This window comes from Zalophus californianus, chromosome 12 (genome assembly GCF_009762305.2).
Source record: "Zalophus californianus isolate mZalCal1 chromosome 12, mZalCal1.pri.v2, whole genome shotgun sequence".
Lineage (NCBI taxonomy): Eukaryota > Metazoa > Chordata > Mammalia > Carnivora > Otariidae > Zalophus > Zalophus californianus.
Window position 1 is genome coordinate 30,484,345 of NC_045606.1, and position 24,126 is coordinate 30,508,470.

General features: G+C 37.1%; 1 protein-coding gene across 2 annotated transcripts in view; it reads left to right on the plus strand.

Annotated features, from left to right (window-relative positions):
- DMTF1 (cyclin D binding myb like transcription factor 1) overlaps positions 1-24,126 on the plus strand; it is a 43,823-nt gene that overhangs the window by 18,229 nt on the left and 1,468 nt on the right. For both annotated transcript variants that reach the window (XM_027574205.2, XM_027574206.2), the window contains 13 exons: positions 981-1,075; positions 4,660-4,774; positions 5,400-5,476; positions 10,098-10,255; positions 11,372-11,404; positions 12,306-12,415; positions 14,412-14,640; positions 15,834-15,985; positions 17,272-17,481; positions 20,110-20,195; positions 22,353-22,508; positions 23,016-23,387; positions 23,940-24,087. In XM_027574205.2, the coding sequence (XP_027430006.1) occupies positions 981-1,075; positions 4,660-4,774; positions 5,400-5,476; positions 10,098-10,255; positions 11,372-11,404; positions 12,306-12,415; positions 14,412-14,640; positions 15,834-15,985; positions 17,272-17,481; positions 20,110-20,195; positions 22,353-22,508; positions 23,016-23,387; positions 23,940-24,087 (1,941 nt within the window). The remainder of the gene's footprint in view (positions 1-980; positions 1,076-4,659; positions 4,775-5,399; positions 5,477-10,097; positions 10,256-11,371; positions 11,405-12,305; positions 12,416-14,411; positions 14,641-15,833; positions 15,986-17,271; positions 17,482-20,109; positions 20,196-22,352; positions 22,509-23,015; positions 23,388-23,939; positions 24,088-24,126) is intronic.

Consider the following 24,126-nt stretch of genomic DNA (forward strand, 5'->3'; position numbering starts at 1 on the left):
GATGTTTAACCTCAAACGAGTGTGTTAAAACCAAGCTCCTGAAATTTCTTAAATTCTAACATTTGCTTCTTCTGCAGTCTTCCTCATTTCATTAATGGCAGGTACATTCTTCCAATAGTGCAGATTTTTAAAACTTCAATAACATCCTGGACTTTTCAGTCTCTTTCATATTTGGTTTATCCACAAATCCTGTTGGTTCCCAAATCAAGCTATATCCACAATTTGAACTACTCGTCACCTCCACTTGCCTTCAGCCCTGGTCCAAGTTAGTGACTTCTCTTGGATTATTGAATGAGCTTCTTAACCGGTTTCACTACAGCCCTTCCTGCCTTTAGACTGTTGTCTCCTGAGGAGCCAGTGATCCCATTAAAATAAAATAAAAGTCAGATTATGTCACTCTGCATCTTCCAGTGGTTTCCTATGTGAGCATTAAAGCCAAAGTCTTTACATTGGCCTTCAAGTCCCCACACAGTATCTTAATGTTCTTGTTCAGTCTTCTCTGGTCACTCTGTCCTCCTTGCCATTCCTTTGGACAGTCCATGTGTGCCCCTGTCTCAGAGTCTCTGCCCTTGGCTTCTGCATGAAGTGCTCTTCCTCAAGATGCCTGTGTGACTAGCTCCCTTTGTCACTTGGGTCCAAATCTTGGTTACTTTTCCTGGCCCGCCCCTCCCCCAATACATTCCCTTTTCTGCTTTATTTTTTCTATTTATCAACATCCGACATACTATGTTCATTTTGTGTCTTCCTCACTAGAATATAAGCACCACGAAGGCAGGACTTTGTTTCATTTGCTTACTGCTGTCTTCCCATCCCCCAACGCAATACCTAGTATATATTAGGTACACAATTTTTGTTAAGCATATATGGCAAGGAATGTGTTAGGAAATTAGATGGTCACATATTTTTTTCCATGGATTTTTTTTTTTTAATAATTAGAACTTGCTTTTATTCTGCAGTTGAATTGTTCTTTTTTCTTGAAGTTTCAGAAAATGATCAGAGCTTTGAGGTGACCATGACTGCAACCACAGAAGTGGCAGATGATGAGATTACTGAGGGAACTGTGACACAGATCCAGGTATAGTGAGTCTTTTTACTGACCGCAAGAGGATTATCCTTAACACATACCTTAGGTGATAAAATGATGAGAATATAATTTGTCTGACAAAGGACAGAATTGAGGTAAGATTTATTATTTTCATTCAGGTTTCCAGTCCCCACTTACATGAATCTCAGAATAGTAGGCAAAGATAGAGTTTGAAAATTCATTCCCTGTAGAGTGGTTCACATCGGTTGAAACAGATGGTGCACGTGCATTCTTTAGCTGCATGGAATGATCTCACCTGAGCTATTAAATAACTTTAAATTTTATCTTACCAGTTATATAAGATATTGATACAAAGCTTTTGAAGTGTTACCCAGCAGTATTTCTAATGACTGATTTAGAAGCCTACATATGTGCTCTGTTCTAATATGAACGGAAGCTATTCATTTCACATAGATATTAATTATAACAGTTGTAGTCCCTTTTGGTGCCTCTAGGACTAAGATACCTTTTACCCTGAGTTAAGTGACTGGGTAACAAGCAGGGCTTACTGCTTTCCTTCCATGTGAACTTTGTCTCATACGAGTTATTTTTGCCAAATGTCATCAGAATTCTTTGTTCTTTTAGGTAGCCTGGAGCTTAAATTTTACTTTTAAGTTTATGTCTGGCTGATCGTGCCTTTGTTTTTAGTATCTTGTCCTTTTGCTTTGTTTATTTAATAGCATATTTTTGAAGTAGATAATAAAGACATCATGTCATTATTTTTCCAATGACCCTTCCGTTAAGTGTAAGATTTACGAGTTGATGTGTAACATCAAGGGCTAAGGAAATCTCAGGTGGGTGCACTGTGAACCTTTTTCAACAGGGAGCCTTATAGTGGTTCTAGAATCACAGGATTTCTAGAGGAGTGAGTCTTTCATGTGCTTCAAACAGTTTTGAGTCTGCCTAGAGATCCTTATCATCTGCCCTTGGATTTCAGAGAGTGATTTGGACAGGAACTTTTTCCAAGTTCTCTGAAGCCATAGAGCACATTCTTCAAAGTGGGGCTTGTCAAATTCATTTCCAGTTCAAAGACTGTATAGTCTCACTTCAATTTCGTTTTCAGCACAGTAAAAATAGCTGTGTATGTATGTGTGTGTGTGATTTGGTTTACAACCTACTTGTTAAAAGATTGGGCAATGGCAATGTGAGTTAGACAAATTATAGGGTTGTTTTGTTTGGGTTATTTCTTAAGAGTTAATGAGTTATAATTTGCTATTAGCCTCTTGGTTTGTAATTGCCATTTTAGTGAATGAAAAACGTTTAATAATTTCTAATATTTGTTTCATAAAAATACCGTTAGGTTGTGAGTGAAAGCATAGTTCGAAGTTCAGAACTAGCCTGTTTTTTGCTGTGTCCTGTGTCAAAGCAGGTGTAACTATTTCACATATTGCTGTAGTTAATGTACCGTCCCATTTCAGCTTTGGAACTAGCTGAAAAAATAATTAGAAACCAAAAAATTTGCCAATATTTATAGTGCTTTGTGGTTACAAGAGGGTATTTAGTGGGTGAAATATTTAGATTTCCAAGTCTATGTATGTTACAGACATAAAACCCTACACAACCAAACCAACTCAGAAAGGCTGCATTTCAAAAACAGCAGCATACTAAATATATCTGAGTAATTTTTAAAAATGTATATATAAAGTAGTGAAAATGGGGGTAAAAAACTGTAAAACTTCATAATATCTATATACTTAGACATCCTTTGAGGTATTTAAGTCTTCTGCTATACCTAATTCATTTGCTATGGAAGGTGTTAAGTTTTACTGCTAAAATTTAATAATTGTTGGCTTCATTTGATGGCTATTTACGTGTTTACCATTTACGTGTCTACTCTTTGTAAGTAATAATTGTATTTCTTCATCAGGGTAATTTGAGACAGAAGGCATTAGGCGTTTGCCCAAAAATAGCAGTTAATCAGCATGACAGGTGTATTCCTAAGGTTCAGAGAGTGGGCTGTATATTTAGACTCACTTTGGGAAATGGTGATTTTATTCTTTTAACCAGCTGATTAATACATAAGAGAAGGTCACCTCAGGAGAGTATTTTCTACATTACATTTCTTAACAATGGGTATTGTTTGTATCAGGGTCTTTTCACAGCAATCTATCACCTTTAATGAATAACCTCTGTGTCAGATCTTAGTTGGGATGTTCAGAATACAAGAGGCCTTAGACATTATCTGTCTGTCTCCATTCTCACCTTTATAAAGGTAGCCTCTTGATCTTTAAAACAAAAAAATCTAAAATGTATAACACATAAACATAGGGTGACAAAACTTTTCATACTTATTCCAGTGACTCTAGCTTTTTGTCCATGGATTTAAGAAAAGTGCTTTCTTAAATACAACATACTCATTACTCCCAGATAAAAAAATAATAGAGGTAACAGTAGAAACGTGGCTTTCCTCCTCATTGTGCTTGGGTTGTTCACTGACAGCTTCTCTCTTCCCAAGCAGGGTGATTTCAGTTCCTCTTGAAATTAGAAATTCAGTTTCTGCCTATTCAAGGAATAGTCCAGTGTCTGTTAGGACTTAACCTCCAGCCGGTGACATAGCTTAGGGTTGATCCAATCCGGAGACTGAACTGAGTTGAGTGGTCCCTAGGCATGTGACTGTCTTCCTGGTCTGCCTATAATAGATGGGTTTGTCCCTGAAATGGTAGCCCTGTTGCCACACCTTCCTTACTCACACTATAGCTGTCTTTAGCCCAAGGCCAGCTCTCTTAAGTGGTTTTGTTCCTTCAGAATTTGTTAGATCAGGTATATCTGTAATTGAAAATGTACCTGGTGTGATAATTGCATAGATATACTAAAAGCCATAATTGCATAGATATACTAAAAGCCACTGAATTGTATACTTTAAAGGGTGAGCTTTATGGTGTGTTAATTATATCTCAGTAAAGCTGTTGGTTTTTAACTGCACATTTCCCAGTAAAGACTACTTTAGCTGCAATAATAATAAAAAGTGATAATATATAGTTCTTTGAGAAGAAGGTACATTGATGAGGTTAGGAATTAGTTCTAGAGGTTGGCTAAAACAAACTTGCCAATAAACTATAAGGAGACCACGATTTTGCTGTCTTTTGATTTGGTCTATTAATCCTTTAAACTTAGCAAGAGATTACATTACAGATGACTATATTTTCACAGCAAACTACCTATAAGGACCTGAACAATCACGACAGTCAAATGAAGCATTTCCATTTCATTATATGTATGAGCTCATTTTACATATATAAATAAACAGATAGCTTTAGATATCCTATATTGATTTAAGTACTTAATGGAACCTTAGCTATTATTCTGTAAAATTTAGGCCACTAGTGCAGAGTTAACTTGCTTAAATGAAAGTCATATTTTGTTAATGCAGTCAGTTTTGTTTTCATACTGTCATAATAAAAACAGCAAAAAATATTTGTTTTTCTATAAAATGAATATATTTTTACTATATCTAAAGCAAGTCAATTCCACAGATTACATTATTTTTGCAGACAAAGATGAATCAGGTTGTATTAAATCAAGCTATACTTGTTTTTTTCTTTTTCTTTTTTTTTTTTTACCTTTACCTCTTCAAGATTCTACAGAATGAGCAACTAGATGAAATATCTTCCTTGGGTAATGAGGAAGTTTCAGCAGTTAGCCAAGCATGGTTTACAACTAAAGAAGATAAGGATTCTCTGACTAACAAAGGTAAGATATAATGTGAATTTTAGTGTCCCTTGGGGGAAAAAAAGTGGGAGGTAAGAAGTACTTGTAGTCATCAGGATTTTGAGGACTTCCTAATTGTGATTGAGTAGTTAACAATATTTGAGTTTTTGTAATTGATTAACTTTGGCTCTGAATGAGACCCTGAAACCAGTGTTTTGTTTTTTAATAATTATAATTTCTCTGAGATGCAGTAAATTATAAACAGTTGCACAGTGGTGGCATTTAAAAGAAAGTACAGTTACTGTACATGGGAGTGGGAAGTCTTTTCAGAGATCTAACTTTGGTCTGATAAAGCGGCTTAGAGGTTTAAAGTAAGTGTTTATAGTGCTACGGAGTTCATGAGGATTGGTAGGGAGCTGCTACAAGAAAGTAGGGGGTGTGCGTATGCCGCTCTGAAGTTAAGAAAAGGAATTGTTTTCAACCACTGCATAGTAAATACTCATTATGAATATATTATTCACTTGGTATCCAACATATTATGTTTACCTTGGGAATTACCTACATTTTATTCCCACAGATAATTTATTTAATCACAAAGCAAATCTGCAGTGTTTTATTCCTCTTAAGGGATAACATTTTCTATAACATTATTTCTTTTCCTTTAAAGGACATAAATGGAAACAGGGGATGTGGTCTAAGGAAGAAATTGATATTTTGATGAACAATATTGAACGCTATCTAAAGGTATTTTATGGCATATTTTGTTTCACAAATTTTTTCATTGCCAGTTGCAAAAATTATCAAAGCATCATTGTACTTTACAAGGAGCTTTCCAGTAATTTTTGTAATGGATGATTGGTTAATATGTCATAGCTTCATAATTGTAAGGTATATGATTACAGTATATTTCTAAACACATTTGGAATTCTTAGTTTAAAATAGCTGTAATGCGTTAGTTAGCACCTGAAGTTTAGACAAAATCCTAATAGCTCCTCAGAATCTTAAAGCCCTGTCTTTTCAAGCAGCCTATAGTTTAAGCTTGTATTGTCTACAGCCTAAGATATACGTCTTCTTTGAATTTATGACATGAGAATCTTCCCCCTTTAAAAAAAAAATGAATAATTTAGTTCATTTTCCTGTTGAGGCTTATATGCTGTTAGCTAAGTCATCCTTTTCATTAAACGTCTCTGGAACATAGTGTTTCTGAGGTACTGGAGATATGAATTGCCATAACACTTTTTAAAAGCCAGCGGTTCATTTGGGAATGTTGAAAGCAGATGAAGAGCAATATAAGGCTTTGTACCATGTGAGTGATACATGCTGTGAATTCTGCGTGAGATCGGAGAAGGAAGAGTATATTCTTAGGGTTAGGACAGTTACGGAGAATATTTGGAAGAGCAAGGATTTGAGTGGAGTCTTAAAGGAATAGAACTTGGGCTAGAATGGGGTTGGAGGAAGCATGAGCAAATGCTGAGCACCAGGGAGTCAGAAATGAAACCCAGAGCACATTAAATTAGCCCCTTTAATTTGCACTGAGTCATTAGCCTCTGGAAACTTGGCTTTGAAGTCCAGTCCAAAGAACTAGAACTCTGTCCCGTAGGAAATGAGAAAAACTAGGAACCTAGTTGAGTGAGGGTTTGGGTGGAGTAGGTCTGTGCTCTTCTCAAGGAAATTTTTCCAGTTATTTGCTGACCATTCCCTTAAAGGAGTTAGTGCATGTTTGAAATACATACCATCAGCATTGTTTGGGAATGGGAGGTGTACGGTATTTATTTAACCATTCTCCTATTGTTTCATACTTAGGTGGTTTATATAATTTTTTCACTATTATAAATACATTGTTGCCTAGCATGTCCACATTCTTTTTTTCCCCTTAAATAGTTGTTTATAACGTCCACATTCTTAAACCTAATTTTAATCTACACTGTTCCCAAGCTAAGCTCTGTAAACTATAAAGAGTAAATAAAAAACTTCAGTTCTTTGTTAATGAATAAAGATCCTTCCCACCAAACTAATTTTTTTAAGAGAAACACAAATACAGTGACCATTGAAAACGTATGTCCACTGGTCACATACACTTTAGTTAAAACTTGGAAAATGCTGCAGGTTTAGATAAGGCAATAATGAATGGTAAGAACACTGAACTTTGGGAATTAAGAAGCTGGTTTCTTGTCTAGGGGATTGGAGTAGATGGTTTCCAAGGACCCCTTCAACTCTATGAATAAAGGGCGGGAATGCGACTGATATTGGAGACCTTTTAGGGGACCATTTCACTTGACCAGATGAGAGTAATTCAGGACTCCATAAACTACAGTGATGGCAGAATTGGCAGGGAAAGGGCAGATGAGCAGGTAGTCTCTAAGGATGCCTGGTGACTGGATGTCCGGGAGGAGGGAAAAGGAGGATTTGGAATAACTTCAGAGTGTTTTATTTCGGATGCCTGGGAGAATGATGAATGGATTGGCAGAGATAGGAAATGTCCAAAAAGATGTACTCATCTTGGGAAAAGGTATTTTATTTGATAGTTGACCATGGATTTTATTATGTGCTGCTGTTTAAGAACATTGTGGAGCCATTTGTAAACCAATTAATTAGACGTCAGAGAAGTGAAAGTAACTGCTACAAGTGGAAAAAAGAGAGAGCACAGAAGGACCTTTTCATCTCAGTATATGGTCATCCTGCAACACAATGCCTTTCCGATATTTAGACTTGTAAATGTTAGGTTTAATTATTTGCAGAACTGGCATAAGAGAATTTTAGATTGTAAAATTTAGAAACTTTGGGGCACCTAGTTGGTTCAGTCAGTAGACTGTGACTCTTGATCTCGGGGTCATGAGTTCGAACCCCATGTTGGGTGTAGAGATTACTAAAAAAAATTTTTTTTAATAAAAAAATAAAATGTAGAAACTATTTACTGTGAAGTTTTATACATTCAAAAGAATGTATGAAATGCGTATCAGTGTAGTTTTACCTCTTTTTGAAATTTATGTAAACAGATTCATTCTCTGGGTGTTCTGTAACTGGCTTCTGTTGTTTATTATTGTGATTTTGTGATCCGTACCCTGTTGATTTTTTTTTCTTAGCTGTATTTCACTATGCCAATGCATATACTGTAAGTTACCCATGCGTAGTTAACGGTTGTTTTGGGGCTTTTTAGTCTTTTTGCTATTTATTTATACAAATTTAATGGATGTGAATGGTATTTTATTATGGATTTAATTTGTATTCCTCTGATTACATACTTTTATATGCTTACTGGCCACTTTTTATGTTTCCTCTTTGAAATTCCTGTTTGCGTTTTTCATCAATTTTTTATGGGGTTATCTTTTTCATTTTCTAGACATTCTTAATATTAACGGCTTTTTGTTTATTTGTATGACAGATATCTTGTCTCAGTTCAGTGGTCTATCTTTTCCTTCTCCCTGGCGGTCATTTGATGAAAAAAGAGTCTTAATTTCAATATCAAAATCATTATTCTTTCATATTTTGCATGGTTATTTAAGAAATTCTCCTCTGCTTCAAGGGCATAAAGATACTGCCCTATATATTGTCACATAAAAGAAGTTTTGCCTTTCTTGTTGATTTTTTTTTTTTCCTATAGCTCTGAGATAGGGTTTCACTGTTGGGGTTGTTTTGGTTTCATATGGAAGATCGTTGTCCCAGCATCACTATGGAATGTTGGTCTTCTCCCAGTCTGCAGTGTCCATTTTGTCCCAAGTCAAGCTTCCCCAGACTTGTTCCTGTTTTCTAACTTGTTCCCAGGTTCTGTTTGTGGATACTTGCGCTAGTATAGATAGCACTATCTAGAGAGATCAAAGCATCTGATGGGGCAAGTCTCTTCATAAATGTCTTGGCGCTTTTTGGCCCATTGCTCTTGCATTATAAATTTAGAACCGAGTTGCAGAGAATGGAAGAACGTTGGAATTTTTATTGGGACTGCACTGAATCTGTGCATCAGTTTGAGGGTAATTAACATCTTTACAGTATTCCATCTTCCTATTGAGAGCATTGTATACCCTCCATTGTAGTGGCTTCCTATTTAATACCTTTTGGTACTTTGTTTTCCTCCACAAAGGACTTGCATCAGTTGCCTAAGATTCAGTCCTGTTGTTTTTAATGTTTTATGTTACTGTAAATGAGAACTTTTAAACTTTTTTTGATCTTTGCAGAGAAATGAAAATGGCTTTATATATTGATTTTGTAACCAGTATTTGCTACTCTTAAGTTTCTACATATATAACACCTGTGAATGATTTTTTCTTTTTCACTCTATACTTTTTATATATTTTCTTTTATTAGGTTATCAGCAAATCCAAACTCGATAGGAATATAATCACATATGAATGTTCTATGTCATGAATGTTCTTTCCATATCTATAGCTATTTACACTTTTTCCATAAATTTAATATTTAATGCTGTAATAATAATTTTTTTTTAGTTAACACAAAATTCCTGGAATAAGCTCACCTTCTGTATTGATCACTGACCTTGTTGCACACTGCTGGTGCTCCGTATTTTAGGGACTAAGGGGATCTGTGTTACAGAATGAGCTTGCCTGAAAATTTTCTGAAATTGTCCTTGTCTGGTTTTGCTCCTGAGGTTATGCTAGCCTAATAAAATGAATGAGGAAGTGTCCCCCATGTTTTTCTATCCCCAGAATAGTTTAAAATCAGAATTATGTTTCTCTTGATTGTTTGGTAGGATTTACCTGTAAAGTTACATGGGCCTGATATTTCCATCGTGAAAGATTATTAATAACTGATTAAATTTTCTTGGTGGTCTGTGCTTATTAGATTTTCTGTCTCTTCCTGAGTCTCTCTTGGTAAGTTGACTTTTTCTAGGACTTTATTCATTTTATATAAGTTTTCAAATTTATTGCCATAGAATTTTCACAATGTTCAACTCTCTAATCTCTGTACATCTCTGCTTAGGCCCCATTTTTTCATTTCCAGTATTGTTTTGTCTTTTAGTTTTGCCATAGTTTATCTTTTCATATTTTATTAGTTTTGATGAGTCTTTTTTAAAGAACCATTTTTTAGCATTGCTTGTAGTTTCCGTTATTTATTTGATTCCTGGTTCCATTAATTTTGTTCTTACAATTTTCTGCTTTCTTTAGATATTAACTTTTTATAATTTTAAAAGGGGTTGACACAACTTGACTTTATTGAATTTAATAGTTTATTTTTGAAGCATTTAAGTATCACTTTATTATCTCTTGAAACATTTTAAAGTTTATATTTGACTTACTATTTTTCTAAATGCCATTGATGATCCTGAACATAAAAAAACAACTTTTAAAAAGCATAGTATATCCATATGCATTTTATCAGAAATCCCTAAATCAAAGAAATGTAACCCATTTAGGCACGCGGAATAAAAGATGCTACAGAAATCATCTTTGAGATGTCAAAAGACGAAAGAAAAGATTTCTACAGGACTATAGCATGGGGTCTGAACCGGCCTTTGTTTGCAGTTTATAGAAGAGTGCTTCGCATGTATGATGACAGAAACCATGTGGGAAAGTATGAAAACTTGTAATGCTGCATGTTTTCATGTAATTAGGGGAAATATTTAAAGAGCTATCTTTTTTTAAATATAGTTATGATGAGAATTTTAATTGGAGACAGCTATGAATTACTGTTTGCTGTGTTAATATTTTTTTTCTCCAGGTCCATGTTGTAAATATGGAAATCTCATTATAATAAGGCCTCTTAGAAATTAGAATCTCAATCACCTTATATATGTCAGATTTTAGACTTAGCTGTCTTCATCAAAGTCTGCTTTGTAATAAAGTAATATAATAAAAATATTATAGTGGTTAAAGAAGTTGAAAAAAAACCCTCTAAATTCATTGGTAACGTTGTTCCTTTTTTTTTTTTTTATAGTATAGCATTTCCTAGGTTAGTGACTTTTTTTATATATATATAAAACCAGAGTGGAAAATAAATAACTAAATTTCTGAATACAATGCCTGGATTTCTGTTATAGGTAACATTTATGGGAAGGCATCATTTTTTTTTTTCAATGCAATGATTCTTTGGTGTTACTGACGTATTTTTAGTTTCTCTTTGGGAATTTTAGGTAGTTATAATATGGCTTATTAAATACTGCTTTAAAAAAGAACATTGCATTGGCTGTATTGAGTACTTGCCCTCTAAAGAAAATGAGCGTTTACATTGGAGCAAGAGTGTGGCAGATACCCATGCATGGATAGGGGAAATGAAGAGAAGTTTTTTAAATTTTTTGGTGCCTTGTGAGAATTTACCATAGATTTGCATTTTGCCTGTGGTTTACAATGTCATGCATAGCTATATTAGAGGGCCTGAAACCAGTTTTGAAATAATGGAAGATTTAAAGCAGAATAGGAGCAAGTATGTTTTAAATGTTGAATTTTCCTAGAGAAAGATGTACATTGCTCACTTTTATTATAGCTAAAAGTATTTTTTTTACAAAAAAGAAGATAGAAGAATTAGTTTTAATTTTTAGTAATTTACTTTGAAATTGGTTACTTTAAAAAAATTATCAGTATGCTAAGTGACTTGACATTTGGCTCCCTAAGTGAAATTCTGATTTTTATTAAGGTTTTTTAGCATTCTTTGTTTTAATTGATCTTTTTAAAAATTTCTTTAAATTTCTAGATATACACCTGAAGAAATTGAAAAGCTCAAGGAGTAAGTTTAAAATTTTTTTTCTTTTCCTGAATTCTGATAGTTGGGTTTTAACTTTTCTAATACCTTTGTTTTTTAAACTTTTACTGTGGAAAATGTCTAGAGATTTTTAGTAGACTGGTGTAATTTAATCCTGCTATAAGCATGATTGACCATAAAAAGAACTTTTCAGATCCATACATGCACAGAGTAGCCATGCCCATAAATTTCGTCTTTTCCTATAGTGAGTCGCTGAATGAAATGTGTCCTCAGACCACTAATAAGGGTTACAGAAGATTAGATGGCCTTCTTGGTGGCCTGAAGACTAAATACCAGGAACTTACATACCAGGATGAAAACCAGGGTTGTGCTACATGCTTAGTTTAGAATGGTGACTTAGCAAATGTTTCACTTAATGTCTGGGCGAACTCTACTTTATGAAGGCTATTTCGCAGGAAAAATAATTTTCTTTGTTGAGTAGGGCCATAAAGTATGGGTTAATGGATTGTATGGATCATGGAAAAAATTGAAGGTTGATCCTCTTTATGATGGTAGCAGCTTGGGAAACTTTTTCAGATGTCTGAGAAGAGCTCGTTAGGAGTACTGAAAAGGGAACAATCTGGGGATTGCCTGGGAGATTGTGTCAGTAACCTGAGGGGAAATTTGGTCTTTTTTGAACACATATCCAAGTTACTTATTTCTTCTCTGACCCAGGAAAAAGGCAATTGCTGCCTGTTTTTTTTTCACCCACAGACAACTGTGGACCCCAAAAAAAGGCCACACTTTCAAACTTTGGCTCTCAAAGTATTGCTGCCCACAACTTCCAAACCAGTCAAATGGGAAGAAGAAGAATGAAGAATAAATGATGAAATTAAAAGGGAGAAAACAGTTGAACCCAATGCTGATTGGCAGACTCTTGTTTTAGGCTCCGGATAAAGCATGGCAATGACTGGGCAACAATAGGGGCGGCGCTAGGAAGAAGCGCATCTTCCGTCAAAGATCGGTGCCGACTGATGAAGGATACTTGCAACACAGGTACTGTGAGCACTGCCGATGGGCTGCTCTTGTCTCCATCGGAGCTTCCCACCCCGTCACATCCTGCTTTCTCTTCTCTTCTGGAAAGAAATTTGTCATTCACTTGAGTTCACATTTTATTTTCTAGTCTTCCTTTTTCTTCACGCTTTGTAGGCCCGAGTAATCCTTCATTTTTGTGCTTTTGTGCGAGGTGACCTTGTTCACAGGGACGCATGTCCTCAGTTTCCAAGGTTTTAGGTGTGGCATGTTTCCCTTTTGTAGCCATTCAAAACTGCTCCAGTTGGGAAAGTTATTATTAGGTTTATGTACAGGAAGTACTTTTTATTTATTTATTTATTTAAAGATTTTATTTATTTATTTAAGAGAGAGAAACAGCATGAGAGGGGAGAGGGTCAGAGGGAGAAGCAGGCTCCCCGCTCAGCCGGGAGCCTGTTGTGGGACTCGATCCCAGGACTCCGAGCCGAAGGCAGTCGCTTAACCAACTGAGCCACCCAGGCGCCCAGGAAGTAGTTTTAATTTAAGCCCATCTAACTGTTGAGCTTCTGTTAACAACAGCTTATTCACTCATGTTTATAAAATCTTAAAAAGTTACCTTTCAGTGCTGTGGCTCTGGTTTGCTTATTTCAAACAAGTTAAGTATATTTTTCCATAGAAAAGACTTGTCATTAGTGTTTCCGTCTCTAGTACAGACCACAAATGCCTATTTAACTCTTGATATATACAAATGCACTGATGATACTGTTAAACCTACCCTTTGTGACCAACAACAGTATTGAGGCTCCGGCATTAGCTCTCACATAACTTTTCTGAGCCTCAGTCTCCTCTAAAATGAAGAGTTAGAAGAGGTGATCTGTAATTCTCATATATGAGAAGGGAACTATGATCTCATAGTTCCCTTTTAGCCCTCAAATTCTCTGAAGGAGCCACAATCTGCTCAGTCTTTCAATCAGAAAAATAGTTCCCAAGTTAAGCTTCCAGGTTATATATTTTCTTTTTTCACGTCCCTACCCCACCAAAGTGGAATCGGGACTATTTCCTGCTTAACCATTCATTCCACCAGCCCTGTGACCTGCAAGGCATTGAGAACATAAATCCCACCAACTCTTGTCATTCTGTGGTTAATGACAGCTTAATGAATGAAGCAGGAATAGGAGCTCTAGATTTAGGATTTGACCCCAGAGTTTTATGTAAGGCACTGTGAGTACAGAACCCCTTTTGTGGCCATGCTAAGTAGAAGAGCAGGACTTTGTCTTGAATATATGGTATCCAGAACTGTGCCTAGAACATAATAGAAGTTCAATAAAGGAATCCCTGATGCAAGCACACAGCTCTTTTGAAATTTTCTAGACATTTTTAGCTACTAGTAACAAAATGGAAACAGAAGTAGAAGGATAAAAAAAATGTTTTTCTGCTCAAGTTCCTTAAGAAAAGACCAAGAGGATCATTTGGTGTCATTACTGGTTTATGGCTTTAGGAAAACCTGGAGTAAAATCGTGTGAATACCAGTCTCAGACTTCCGTTTTATCACAATATCTTAGAGTTGGGGTAGTGGGGAAAGGAGACGGTATAAACCTAGTTTCCATTTTTACTTAAGTGGGTAGGAGCCCATAGGAGTTACTCCACTTGTCTCTCATCATTCATTCCTCTAATGAAGGATCTCCATTGAGCTTACCATGAAGCTCTTCCCACTTAGGATTAGTGCAACTTGACAGTGTATAATTTTTTCTAGGTATGTATTGCATAGTTTTTCTTTCCATAAGGAGTCGGTCAGTATTTTCTAGTAGGATTCTATATCTTCTTTTGTAATCAAGAACCTTACTGGGCTAGTCAAGCGCAACCGTCTTAGTAGATATGTGCAGATTCCCGTCCCAGGGTCGTTCAGAAATAACTTTTGGTGCTACTGCGTACTTCCATCAGTCCTTGGAAATACAGGGCTGAATCTGATTTGCAAAAAAAAAAAGTAGCAGTAGTGGTCTAGATGATTTCCTTCTTTCAGGGAAGTGGACGGAAGAAGAGGAAAAGAGACTTGCAGAGGTGGTTCATGAATTGACAAGCACTGAGCCAGGTGACATAGTGACACAGGGCGTGTCATGGGCAGCTGTGGCAGAGCGAGTCGGGACCCGCTCAGAAAAGCAGTGTCGTTCTAAATGGCTCAACTACCTGAACTGGAAACAGAGTGGAGGTACTGAATGGACCAAGGAAGATGAAATCAATCTCATCCTCAGGTTTGTGTCATTAAGTCCTTTAATAACAAAAGCTGCTTAATAGCTGTAGTTGTCTTGATTGTGGTATTTCCTCTTTTGGTTTCCCTAGATGCCTAATGTCTGAAAAGCATCCTTTCCGTAGAGAGAGGATCCATGGAGGATCTTTCAGATCCTATGGATTTCATATTGAGCTCTTTTTTTTTTGTTTTGTGTTTGTTCCTTTTTAGTGGATTTAGTGCTCGTGCAAAGTACCAGATTGAAGGCGTGGAGACTGAAGTCCTCTCTCTGTCCACAGAACAGGTACGGCACAGACAGTGGCCCTGCAGCTTGCCACTGTCCCACCAATGTGCCTCAGTGCTAGCGGAGGGGCTCCATGTGCAGGGGAAGAGGGCTCTTCAGTCTCCATGCCCTTCAATCTTGGGCTCCTGTGCTAAGATTGCTAAGAAGGGGGCCCAGTCTGCAGTTACCCCACACCTTCCCACTGGCCCCAGTCAGGCACTTACCTTTTTTTTTAAGTTAGTCAGTATAACCATTAAGACTCAGTAATTCAAGTGGGCAGAAATACCAACAAGAAAATGTTTGAGACACTGAAGCAATAAAAGCTACTCCCTCCTGAAAATGAAAACCATCATGACAGTTGAAGCTAGAAAACAGACCATTCATACCCCAGATTGAGTGGTACTATCATTTTGGTGGTTTTTGTTTTGGTTGCTGCTGGAGTATTGTTTTTGTCTTTCTAGCATTTTATTTTGGGTTTTGTTTTTAATATACTTCTTTTAACCAGTCATCTGCAAATAGCTCATTTCTCAACATTTTTATTACAGACATGGAAAAGCTCAGATCTAGGAAATAACTTGCTATGATACACTCTAAAACATGGCAAAACACTATATAACTAACCCTGTTCTTACCCACTTCTAACCTTTAGCTACTCCCCTGCCTTTACAGTGCTTCATCGGCTTCTGACTTTTCACGGTCTGGCCCATTGCTTGTACCATTAACAAAAGGCTCTTGCCTAGTGCTCAGTCATAGGTCTCAGCTCTGGGAGCAGTTCTGCGCCCTTGAAATCCTTTCCCATGCAGTTAACAGTAGCTTCTCCGTGACAAAAGCTGCTGTCCCCTTTATTGCCAGTGCCATCATGTGTAGTCAGAGGAGGGTTCTTCCAGAGAAATCCATTAACAGATTCTAACAGACGTTTGTTTTGTAACCTGTAGGATAGCAGAGCTTGATGTAGCTGATGAAAATGACATCAACTGGGATCTGTTAGCGGAGGGATGGAGCAGTGTCCGTTCACCACAATGGCTTCGAAGTAAATGGTGGACCATCAAAAGGCAAATTGCAAATCATAAGGATGTTTCATTCCCTGGTAACGTATTATTTGCTTCTTAAGTCCTTCCCTCGTCTTACCATATTTACTCCTCAAAACTCACTTAGTCAGAAGTTCTTTGCCTCAGCGAAAGAGTTACGAATCTTAGTAGATCTTCACTTAAATATCTCCTCTATTTCTTTGGGTAACTGTCTTTTCTTCCCTTGAGGAATTGATGTGATGTGTAATTCTCAAAGCACCTAAGACTAAAATATACACGTTTATACACATTCTTGTTCTCATATAAACTGTGAAGAAGAAAACAGTTTTACACATTGTGTACAAAAATGGATTTCTGAAAACTTAGGTTTGAGTCAACTTTTGTGTGTTGAATAATTTCACGTATTCCAACTGGGTTTGTCATTTAGAGATTTTCTTGGTTTTATAGTATAAAGACTATAAATCTATAATTCATTTATTATGTAAATCTAGAGATCTTAAGTTGGGTTTGCTTAAAAGTGAGGCATAGCAGCCTCCTTTGCACCGAGGTGCAAAAACTAAGTTGTCCAGTCCCTTTAATTAAGGCAATCAAATTCATTCCCCTTAGTATAGTGCACCATTTTTCCCAAGGAAAATTAAATGAAGAACTTTGGCTTGATGAAAATAAGATTTTTTAAAAATTAAGTACAGTTATAAATTTATAAATCTGATGTTAAAACCGGAAGAGTGAATGAGTACTAGTGTGGCATGAACCCACCCAGATTGCAGTTATCACCTGAGAGCACTGGTAGCTTATCCTGACTAGTAGAATGGGGCAAGTCTAGATTTGACTTTCCTGCACAAGAATTCAAGGTGGTTGCGTATTACTGTTTGGAAAAAATGAGCTGCTACTCTGGAGTTGTGAGTTAAACTAAAACAGTCAAGCATCCTTGAGTACTTGGTGTGTGTGGAGGAAAAGTACACTATTCACTTAAAAAAGGAAATAAGCTACTTTGCATTAACAATATTCTTCCTAAATAGTAAGAATTTTATCCTGAAGCCCTAGGACATAGCGAAGGTTTTATTTTCATGTTCCTCACAATGGCAATTTTTTTAATGTATCTTAGGTGGCAAGAAGAACATTATGTTAGGAATTTTTTAAATTTCTTGTGATGGATAATGTTTCCAGAAATTTCCAGACGGGTTGCAGCTTTAAAATATTTTTATTGTTATTTTGCTGAGATCTCACATGCAGTGTACAATTATTTATTCCAAATACTTTCCCTCCTTACCCCCACCTCCCTTGCTGCTTAGATGGTGGTCTGTCGGAGAACCAATGTTCTTTTTGTCTACCCATCTCCCTTCAGTCTTAATAAAAGGTCTTAAACAGTTACATGAGAATCAAAAAAACAACCCAACGCTTTTGGAGAATAAATCAGGATCTGGAGTTCCAAACAGTAATTCCAATTCCAGTGTACAGCATGTTCAGATCAGAGTCGCCCGCTTGGAAGACAATACAGCCATCTCTCCAAGCCCCATGACAGCCTTGCAGATTCCAGTCCAGATCACCCATGTCTGTAAGTGTTTACTGGAGACTCCTTGCTATTGGACCTGTATGATTTCGTAACAGCTCTAACACCTTTCATTCTTCTAGAATGTTGACAGGAATTTGTGCAAGTTGACAGAGGCATTCTAAGGCATTTTACAATTGAGCAAGGAAATAGCGGTCCTAAGGTGGCACATCATTTGTAGTAATTCACCAGAGACACACGAATTGGGGGTGGATTTGAAGTCGTGTGTAGAAGAAATGATTTTGATGAGATTGAAGATTTTCTTCAGGAAGTAAAGAGCCAGTTTCCTGTGGGAACTCTTTTATTCTTTTTTTTTCCTTTGCCTCTGATATTTTTTGTGTTTAATGAGATTATGAGAACCGAACAATTGTTATAGGGAGAGGAAATTTATTTCCTGCAATCTAAGCCAAGTTGATAGTTTTTTCCATGGTAGAGTAACAGAAAAGGAAGGAGAATAAAATTCTCAGAACGAGATGGTTCTTCACTTTTTTCTCATTTCTTTTGTCTACCTAAATGCCATGCCTATGAAAAGGTCATTACCAAGAGTATACCAGTTGCTGTATGTTATTCTCAATTGGGATTATTGGCATTTTGAGTGAGATAATTTGTTGTTGGCAGGGCTGTCCTACACATTGCAGGATGCTCAGTGTCCCTTGCAGTAGTACTTCCTAATCACTATGGCAAATAAAAAACACCCTAAGGATTTTCACTTTCTGAGAATCACTGGGCTGTCTACTGGTTGTGGTGACACTATATATATATTCATATATCCAATGACTATCAAAGTTACTTGGGGACCTTTAAACTAATCATGCCTGTCTTAAAATTCTGATTTAAGTTTGGGTATTTGCTTTAGCTTTCTACCAGTGTGATAATGCATGAAGAATTTTTCTTTAGCCCTCTGCTTATTTAACTTTATAGCCTGAAGAATTACAAAGCAACTGAAATTACTGGTCCACCGTAAATATGAGAGCTGTTGGATATAGATTGTGCACAGAGATTGTTAGAACTCTCCTGAGCTGTTTGGTGACTGTACTTACAGGGAATGCAGACATTTTAGATTTGGGACCTTAATATTCACAGGATGGCTTTTTTTTAAATATGTAATTTTATTTCTTCCAGCAAGAAATGTTGGTAAGAGTTTTATACATCAGTTATTCTTTGCATTCAGGCTAAAATCTCATGATTGTTTCTTCCTTTATGTTAGGAGTCAGGGACTAGCAAACTTTAAAGCCAGAATAGTAAATATAAACATGTTAGACTGCAGTCCACATAAGTCTTTGTGGAATTTTCTGGTTTTTAAACAATCTTTTAAAAATGTAAAAACCATTCTTAGTCTTGAGCCACATCTGCCCCTGCCCATAGTTTGCTTACCCATGATGAAGGTTATTTATCTGGAATCACTTTAAATTATTCTAGGTATGATCTTAAGATTCCATCAGATAGAGAAACAGTAACATGAATCAGGTGCGTTTCTTTTGAAATGTGTCTCATTTCCTTTCCAACTGAGAAGTATTTTAGTCGGAATAAACACTGCACATTACAAGATGATTCCAAATTCTTTTTCACATGGATTTAACTACACGTGCAATTGAAAGCACCGAGATCCACGTTTCGTCTAGTCTTAATTCCTTATAACCTTGATCAGGTGTAACCAACACTGCTCAAGGCTAAAGCCTCAACTGACACACCCATAAAGAGATTATATACTGTGTGATCTCTAAAGCACTGTTCAGTCTCCCAAATGTGTTCTTCTGGGCTGGGCGGAGCAAGATGGCGGAGGAGTAGGAGACCTGGATTTCGTCTGGTCTCAGGAATTCAGCTGGATAAAGGATCAAACCATTCTGAACACTTGTGAAGCCAAATGTGTTTTTTTTTGTTTTGTTTTTTTTTTTTGTTTTTTTTTAAGAGATTTAAGACAGAGCACAAACCCGGGGCAGGAGTTGCAGAGGGCAGACTCCTCACTGAGCAGGGAACCCGACATGGGACTCGATCCCAGGACCCTGGGATCATGGCCTGAGCTGAAGGCAGACGCTTAACTGACTTGAGCCACCCAGGCGCCCCTTAAATAATACTATCTTATATTTCATGTTTGTGGTTCCTCCCAACAACTACATGAGGTAGGCAGGACAGATAGTCTCTGAACATTAGTAGGTTCAAAGCAAGCCATTTGCTTGGGAATAATGCTGCTGGAACAGAAGACTGGTTTTGAGGGACTAACGTTCTAGGAATCCATACTGCTTATCAGATTGTCCAGGAAAATTTATTTTTTACCAAGTTCCTATTGACTTGTAAGTTAGTTCTTAGGGTATTCCTTTTCTAGAACTATTTTGTGATCTCTACCAAGGCTTAGCAGATACTCTCTGTAACAGTTAGTCAACTCTGCCCTTATAGTACAGAAGCAACTGTGGAGAATAAATAGGTGTGGCCGTGTTCCTATAAATACTTTTTACAAAAACTGGTCGTGGGCTCGATTTGGATATGAGCCATGGTTTGCTAACCACCAACCTGTGCCATCCCAGGTAAATCTGTTAGATTCCTTCTCGTAAGAAATGCAAATGACTTCCGGTTTCCAGGCAAATTATTCACTATGAGACTACGTGTTTTATTTTGTTGTCCTTGTTCCTACCACAGCTTCAACAGAGTCCCCTGCTGCTACTGTTGACTCGGAAACAATAACACTAAACAGTGGAACACTACAGGCATTTGAGATTCTTCCAGTGAGTAACATTTCACAAAACAGAAATGGGGCATTTTATGCATAAGAAAAATCACTGGTTTTAGCACTGTTACCATATAAACAAATGAAATAAAAACATGATTGGCATTCAGTGCATCTATGTCCATGTTTTTGAGGCCAGATCGTTAAATGAGGACATAAATCAGACTTCCACTTTTTCTTCATCTGTAGAGGTTTAAACCAATAACGTGCTCTTTTTACGTATGACCGTGACAGGGCTTAATGAGGAGGGTGCATGCTATGGATTTGTATTGAGTCATAAACAAATACCATCTATAACCAAAAAGTTTATTGTACTGGCCTTTGGGGATACAGAATTTAAAAGTCCCAGTCCTAAATGGTATAGCCACTTTACAAAAGAACCTTGCAGTTCTTCTGAAGGTGAAACAGTATAGTTAACATCTGAGCCATCAATTCTGAATAATTCATTTATTCAGCAGTAAAGAACAAAGTACTAATACATGCTCCAAGGGTGAACCTTGAAAATGTTATGCTAAGTGAAACTAGCCACAAAATACCATAGAGTGTTTGATTCCCATTTATTTGAAGTGTCTAAAATAGGCAAATCTGTAGAGACAAAAAGATTACTGGTTGCCTATGCTAAGAGGTTTTGGGGAGCTAAGGACCAAGATGGCTAATTTGAATGGCGTTTCTTTTGGGTGAAGTAGGGTAACTTTTTAAGTCTCCATTCTTGTCCTGTTTTATAAAATGGGTAATACCCAGAATTAGCTCATTTTTCAGGAAGAAAATATAAAGTAGGTTTTATTTAAATTATGTCAAGCTTTATTTGCTGTGAAAAACATAGGGCTATTAGTGCAAAAGTTTATCATCTGCACAGTCAGATCTCATGAGGATAGTCGACATGGCTAAAGGTTCTCTTTTAGAACAACTTTGGAACCTCTACTAGCAATTTACTTAACCTAAGCTTCCACTTCCTAATCCTGTGGTCTCCAAAATAGGGATGTGTAATATAACCCTTTGTCACAGGTTGAAAACTTTCTTTTGGGCCACCTCCTCTCTTCCCCCTGGCCAAATAATATACATACATATACTTAGAGTATATGTGTTCAGGTTTTTACTTATTTGGGTCACAAATATTTAGAGACTTCTCTCCTAATTAATAAAGGATGATATTGCCTCAGCTTCAAAAAAAAATCATGAACATTACAGGAACTGAAATAAAATGCATATATTTAATACGTGAAGTATTTACTATCTGACCATATCTAATTTACTAATTGTAAATTGTAAATGATCAGCTTTTACTTCTATGGAGAGGGAGGAAAGAAATTGAGTCCTACTTGAATCCTACTGTGTGCCAGGCACCATTTTGTAATAATCTGTAATGCCCACAACCCCTTCCCTGAGGTAGTTATTATGCCTGCTTTAGCAATAAGCAAACTTACTTTCATTGAGCTAGTACCAGGAGAGCTATTACAACATCAGTACAAAAGACCACAGGCTCTAGGACTTCAACATCACCCTGTAAGTGCAAGTACTTTCCCTTTGGGAGAGTAGGATAAACCGGACTCAAATTATCAAGCATAGAAGTTGAATAGTTTTGTGACAGTTCTGTGAAACCTATCAAGATAAACTTACTATCAGTTAACCAGCTTTTCAAAGTTACTCTTTTTCATTCAGAACACTAATTACTATCTCTGTACATTTCTCCTTAGTATAAAAAATAGTTCCTAAAATTATACTATGGGAAAAATCTGTTCAAGTAAACTCTGTAGTACCTTTTCAAAAATGTGAAACTTTTAAAAAGTGGGGAGAGTGCCAATTCTTTACATGCTAGACAGACAGTGAAGGAAGACTGTGTGCGGGTTACTGCACTGGACACAGTGGCTTATGCTACCATGTCTTGGTGCCTTGAAATAAATGGCTAAGACCAGACCATAGAAATACATGGGAGTGAAGAGCAGGATCAAGGTTCTCTGTTTAACCTCCAAGTGTAAGGACGTAGGACAAGTCAGTATTACACCCTTCATTTTGTTACTTGAGGGCACCTTCAGGATTGGGAAGTACATTTGTGGCTCGTAAATTAAAGACCCCATTTTGGATATAAAGCTAGACTTAAGTAAGCTTATTTACTCAGTCTGTTGCACCTATGTTGATCTTAATTTTTTTGCTTCAGTCTTTCCATTTACAGCCCACTGGCACTCCAGGCACCTACCTACTTCAGACAAGCTCAAGCCAAGGCCTTCCCCTCACTCTGACAGCTAGTCCTACAGTAACCCTGACAGCTGCTGCACCTGCTTCTCCTGAACAGATCATTGTTCATGCTTTATCCGTATGTTACATCAGTTCCTTGATTTTTCTAGTTTCTGTAGAGAAGACTGGCTGATAAGTGTCACCAGAAACTTTTTGTTTTTAATACTATGAGAGGACCCATGTGCCTTCAATAATAACAATAGGTCTAGGGGAGAAATGGATTATGTAGTCTGTTTTAAGTATTTGAGTACCTGTTAGGGACCAGGATCAAATGCTACTAAGTTTAAGAGCCAGAACTAATAGAGTCCACTTATTTAAACAATTTTTCCTACTGCTGTTGTCTTAGGAGCATAGTTTTACAACACCATTACTCTGCCTTTACTGGGGTATAACCCTTACCCCCGTGTGTCTCCTTACATGAGATGGAATGATTGGGGGGAGGTCCTAGACCACTGCAGTTCCAGAGGTGAGAGGGCAGGGGAGGGACAGGCGGGTGCCACCTGTAAATGGTAGTTGTCGCCTATAACTGAAGTCTGGTTGGGACTTTCTCATTTTGCCATTGATCATTTTCTTTGACATTTTATAGCCAGAACATTTGTTAAACACAAGTGACAACGTCACGGTGCAGTGTCACACACCACGAGTCATCATTCAGACTGTTGCCACGGAAGACATCACTTCTTCCATATCCCAAGCAGAACTGACAGTAGATAGTGATATTCACTCATCTGATTTTCCTGAGCCTCCAGATGCCCTAGAAGCAGACACTTTCCCAGATGAAATTCATCAGCCTAAGATAACTGTAGAGCCATCATTTAATGATGCTCATGTATCCAGATTCGGTGACCAAAATAGCACAGAACTGATGAATAGTGTTATGGTCAGAGCGGAAGGAATCTCTGACACCGACCTTAAACAAGAGGAGTCATCTCCTTTAGCCCGTGCGTATGTTACTGAGGTAAGTTGCAGTTAAGGGAACACCCTCTGGGTTCTTGCCTTGAGCCTTAAACCTTCATTTTGGAAAAAGCCTAGCAATAATTTATGGGGGGGAGGGGGTCCTACACCAACTTCCCTTTTTCTCTGGACACAAAATCAGATGCAAACGCTACCTGTGACCTCACAAGTAGGAGACGGCAGTGTGTTGCTCAGCCTTAGCACCAAAACTTTTCCCCCGTACCCTTCCAATAGATTGAGACTTGTTTGTTGGGACCTATGGAACCATTTTCAGGTACGTGGTTAGTAGTAGGTCTTTGTGGTACAGCTTAGCAACCTTACTTACCCAGTGTAACAGCGTTGTTTCTCCTACGTTCAGGGGACCTAGAACTGAATTCCTTCTTTTAAGTTCCGTTTTGTCCATTTTTAGGCTTTATAATTTTCTTTTCTTTATAAAATGGGATAATGTTTGACTGTGAAGTCCTTTTAAACCTAAACGTGTTTGGGATCTTAAGGAAAACTAAGAAATAGGAGTCAGAATGTTTTGTTTTTTTTTTTTTTAATTGCTACTGTTTAGGATCTAGAGTCTCCTACCATAGAAGAACAAGTTGATCAAACAGCCATTGATGATGAAACCATACTTATCGTTCCTTCACCACATGGCTTTATCCAGGCATCTGATGTTATAGATACTGAATCTGTCTTGCCTTTGACAACACTAACAGGTACTGTGATATAACTCCGTCATGTGCCTGATAAATCTT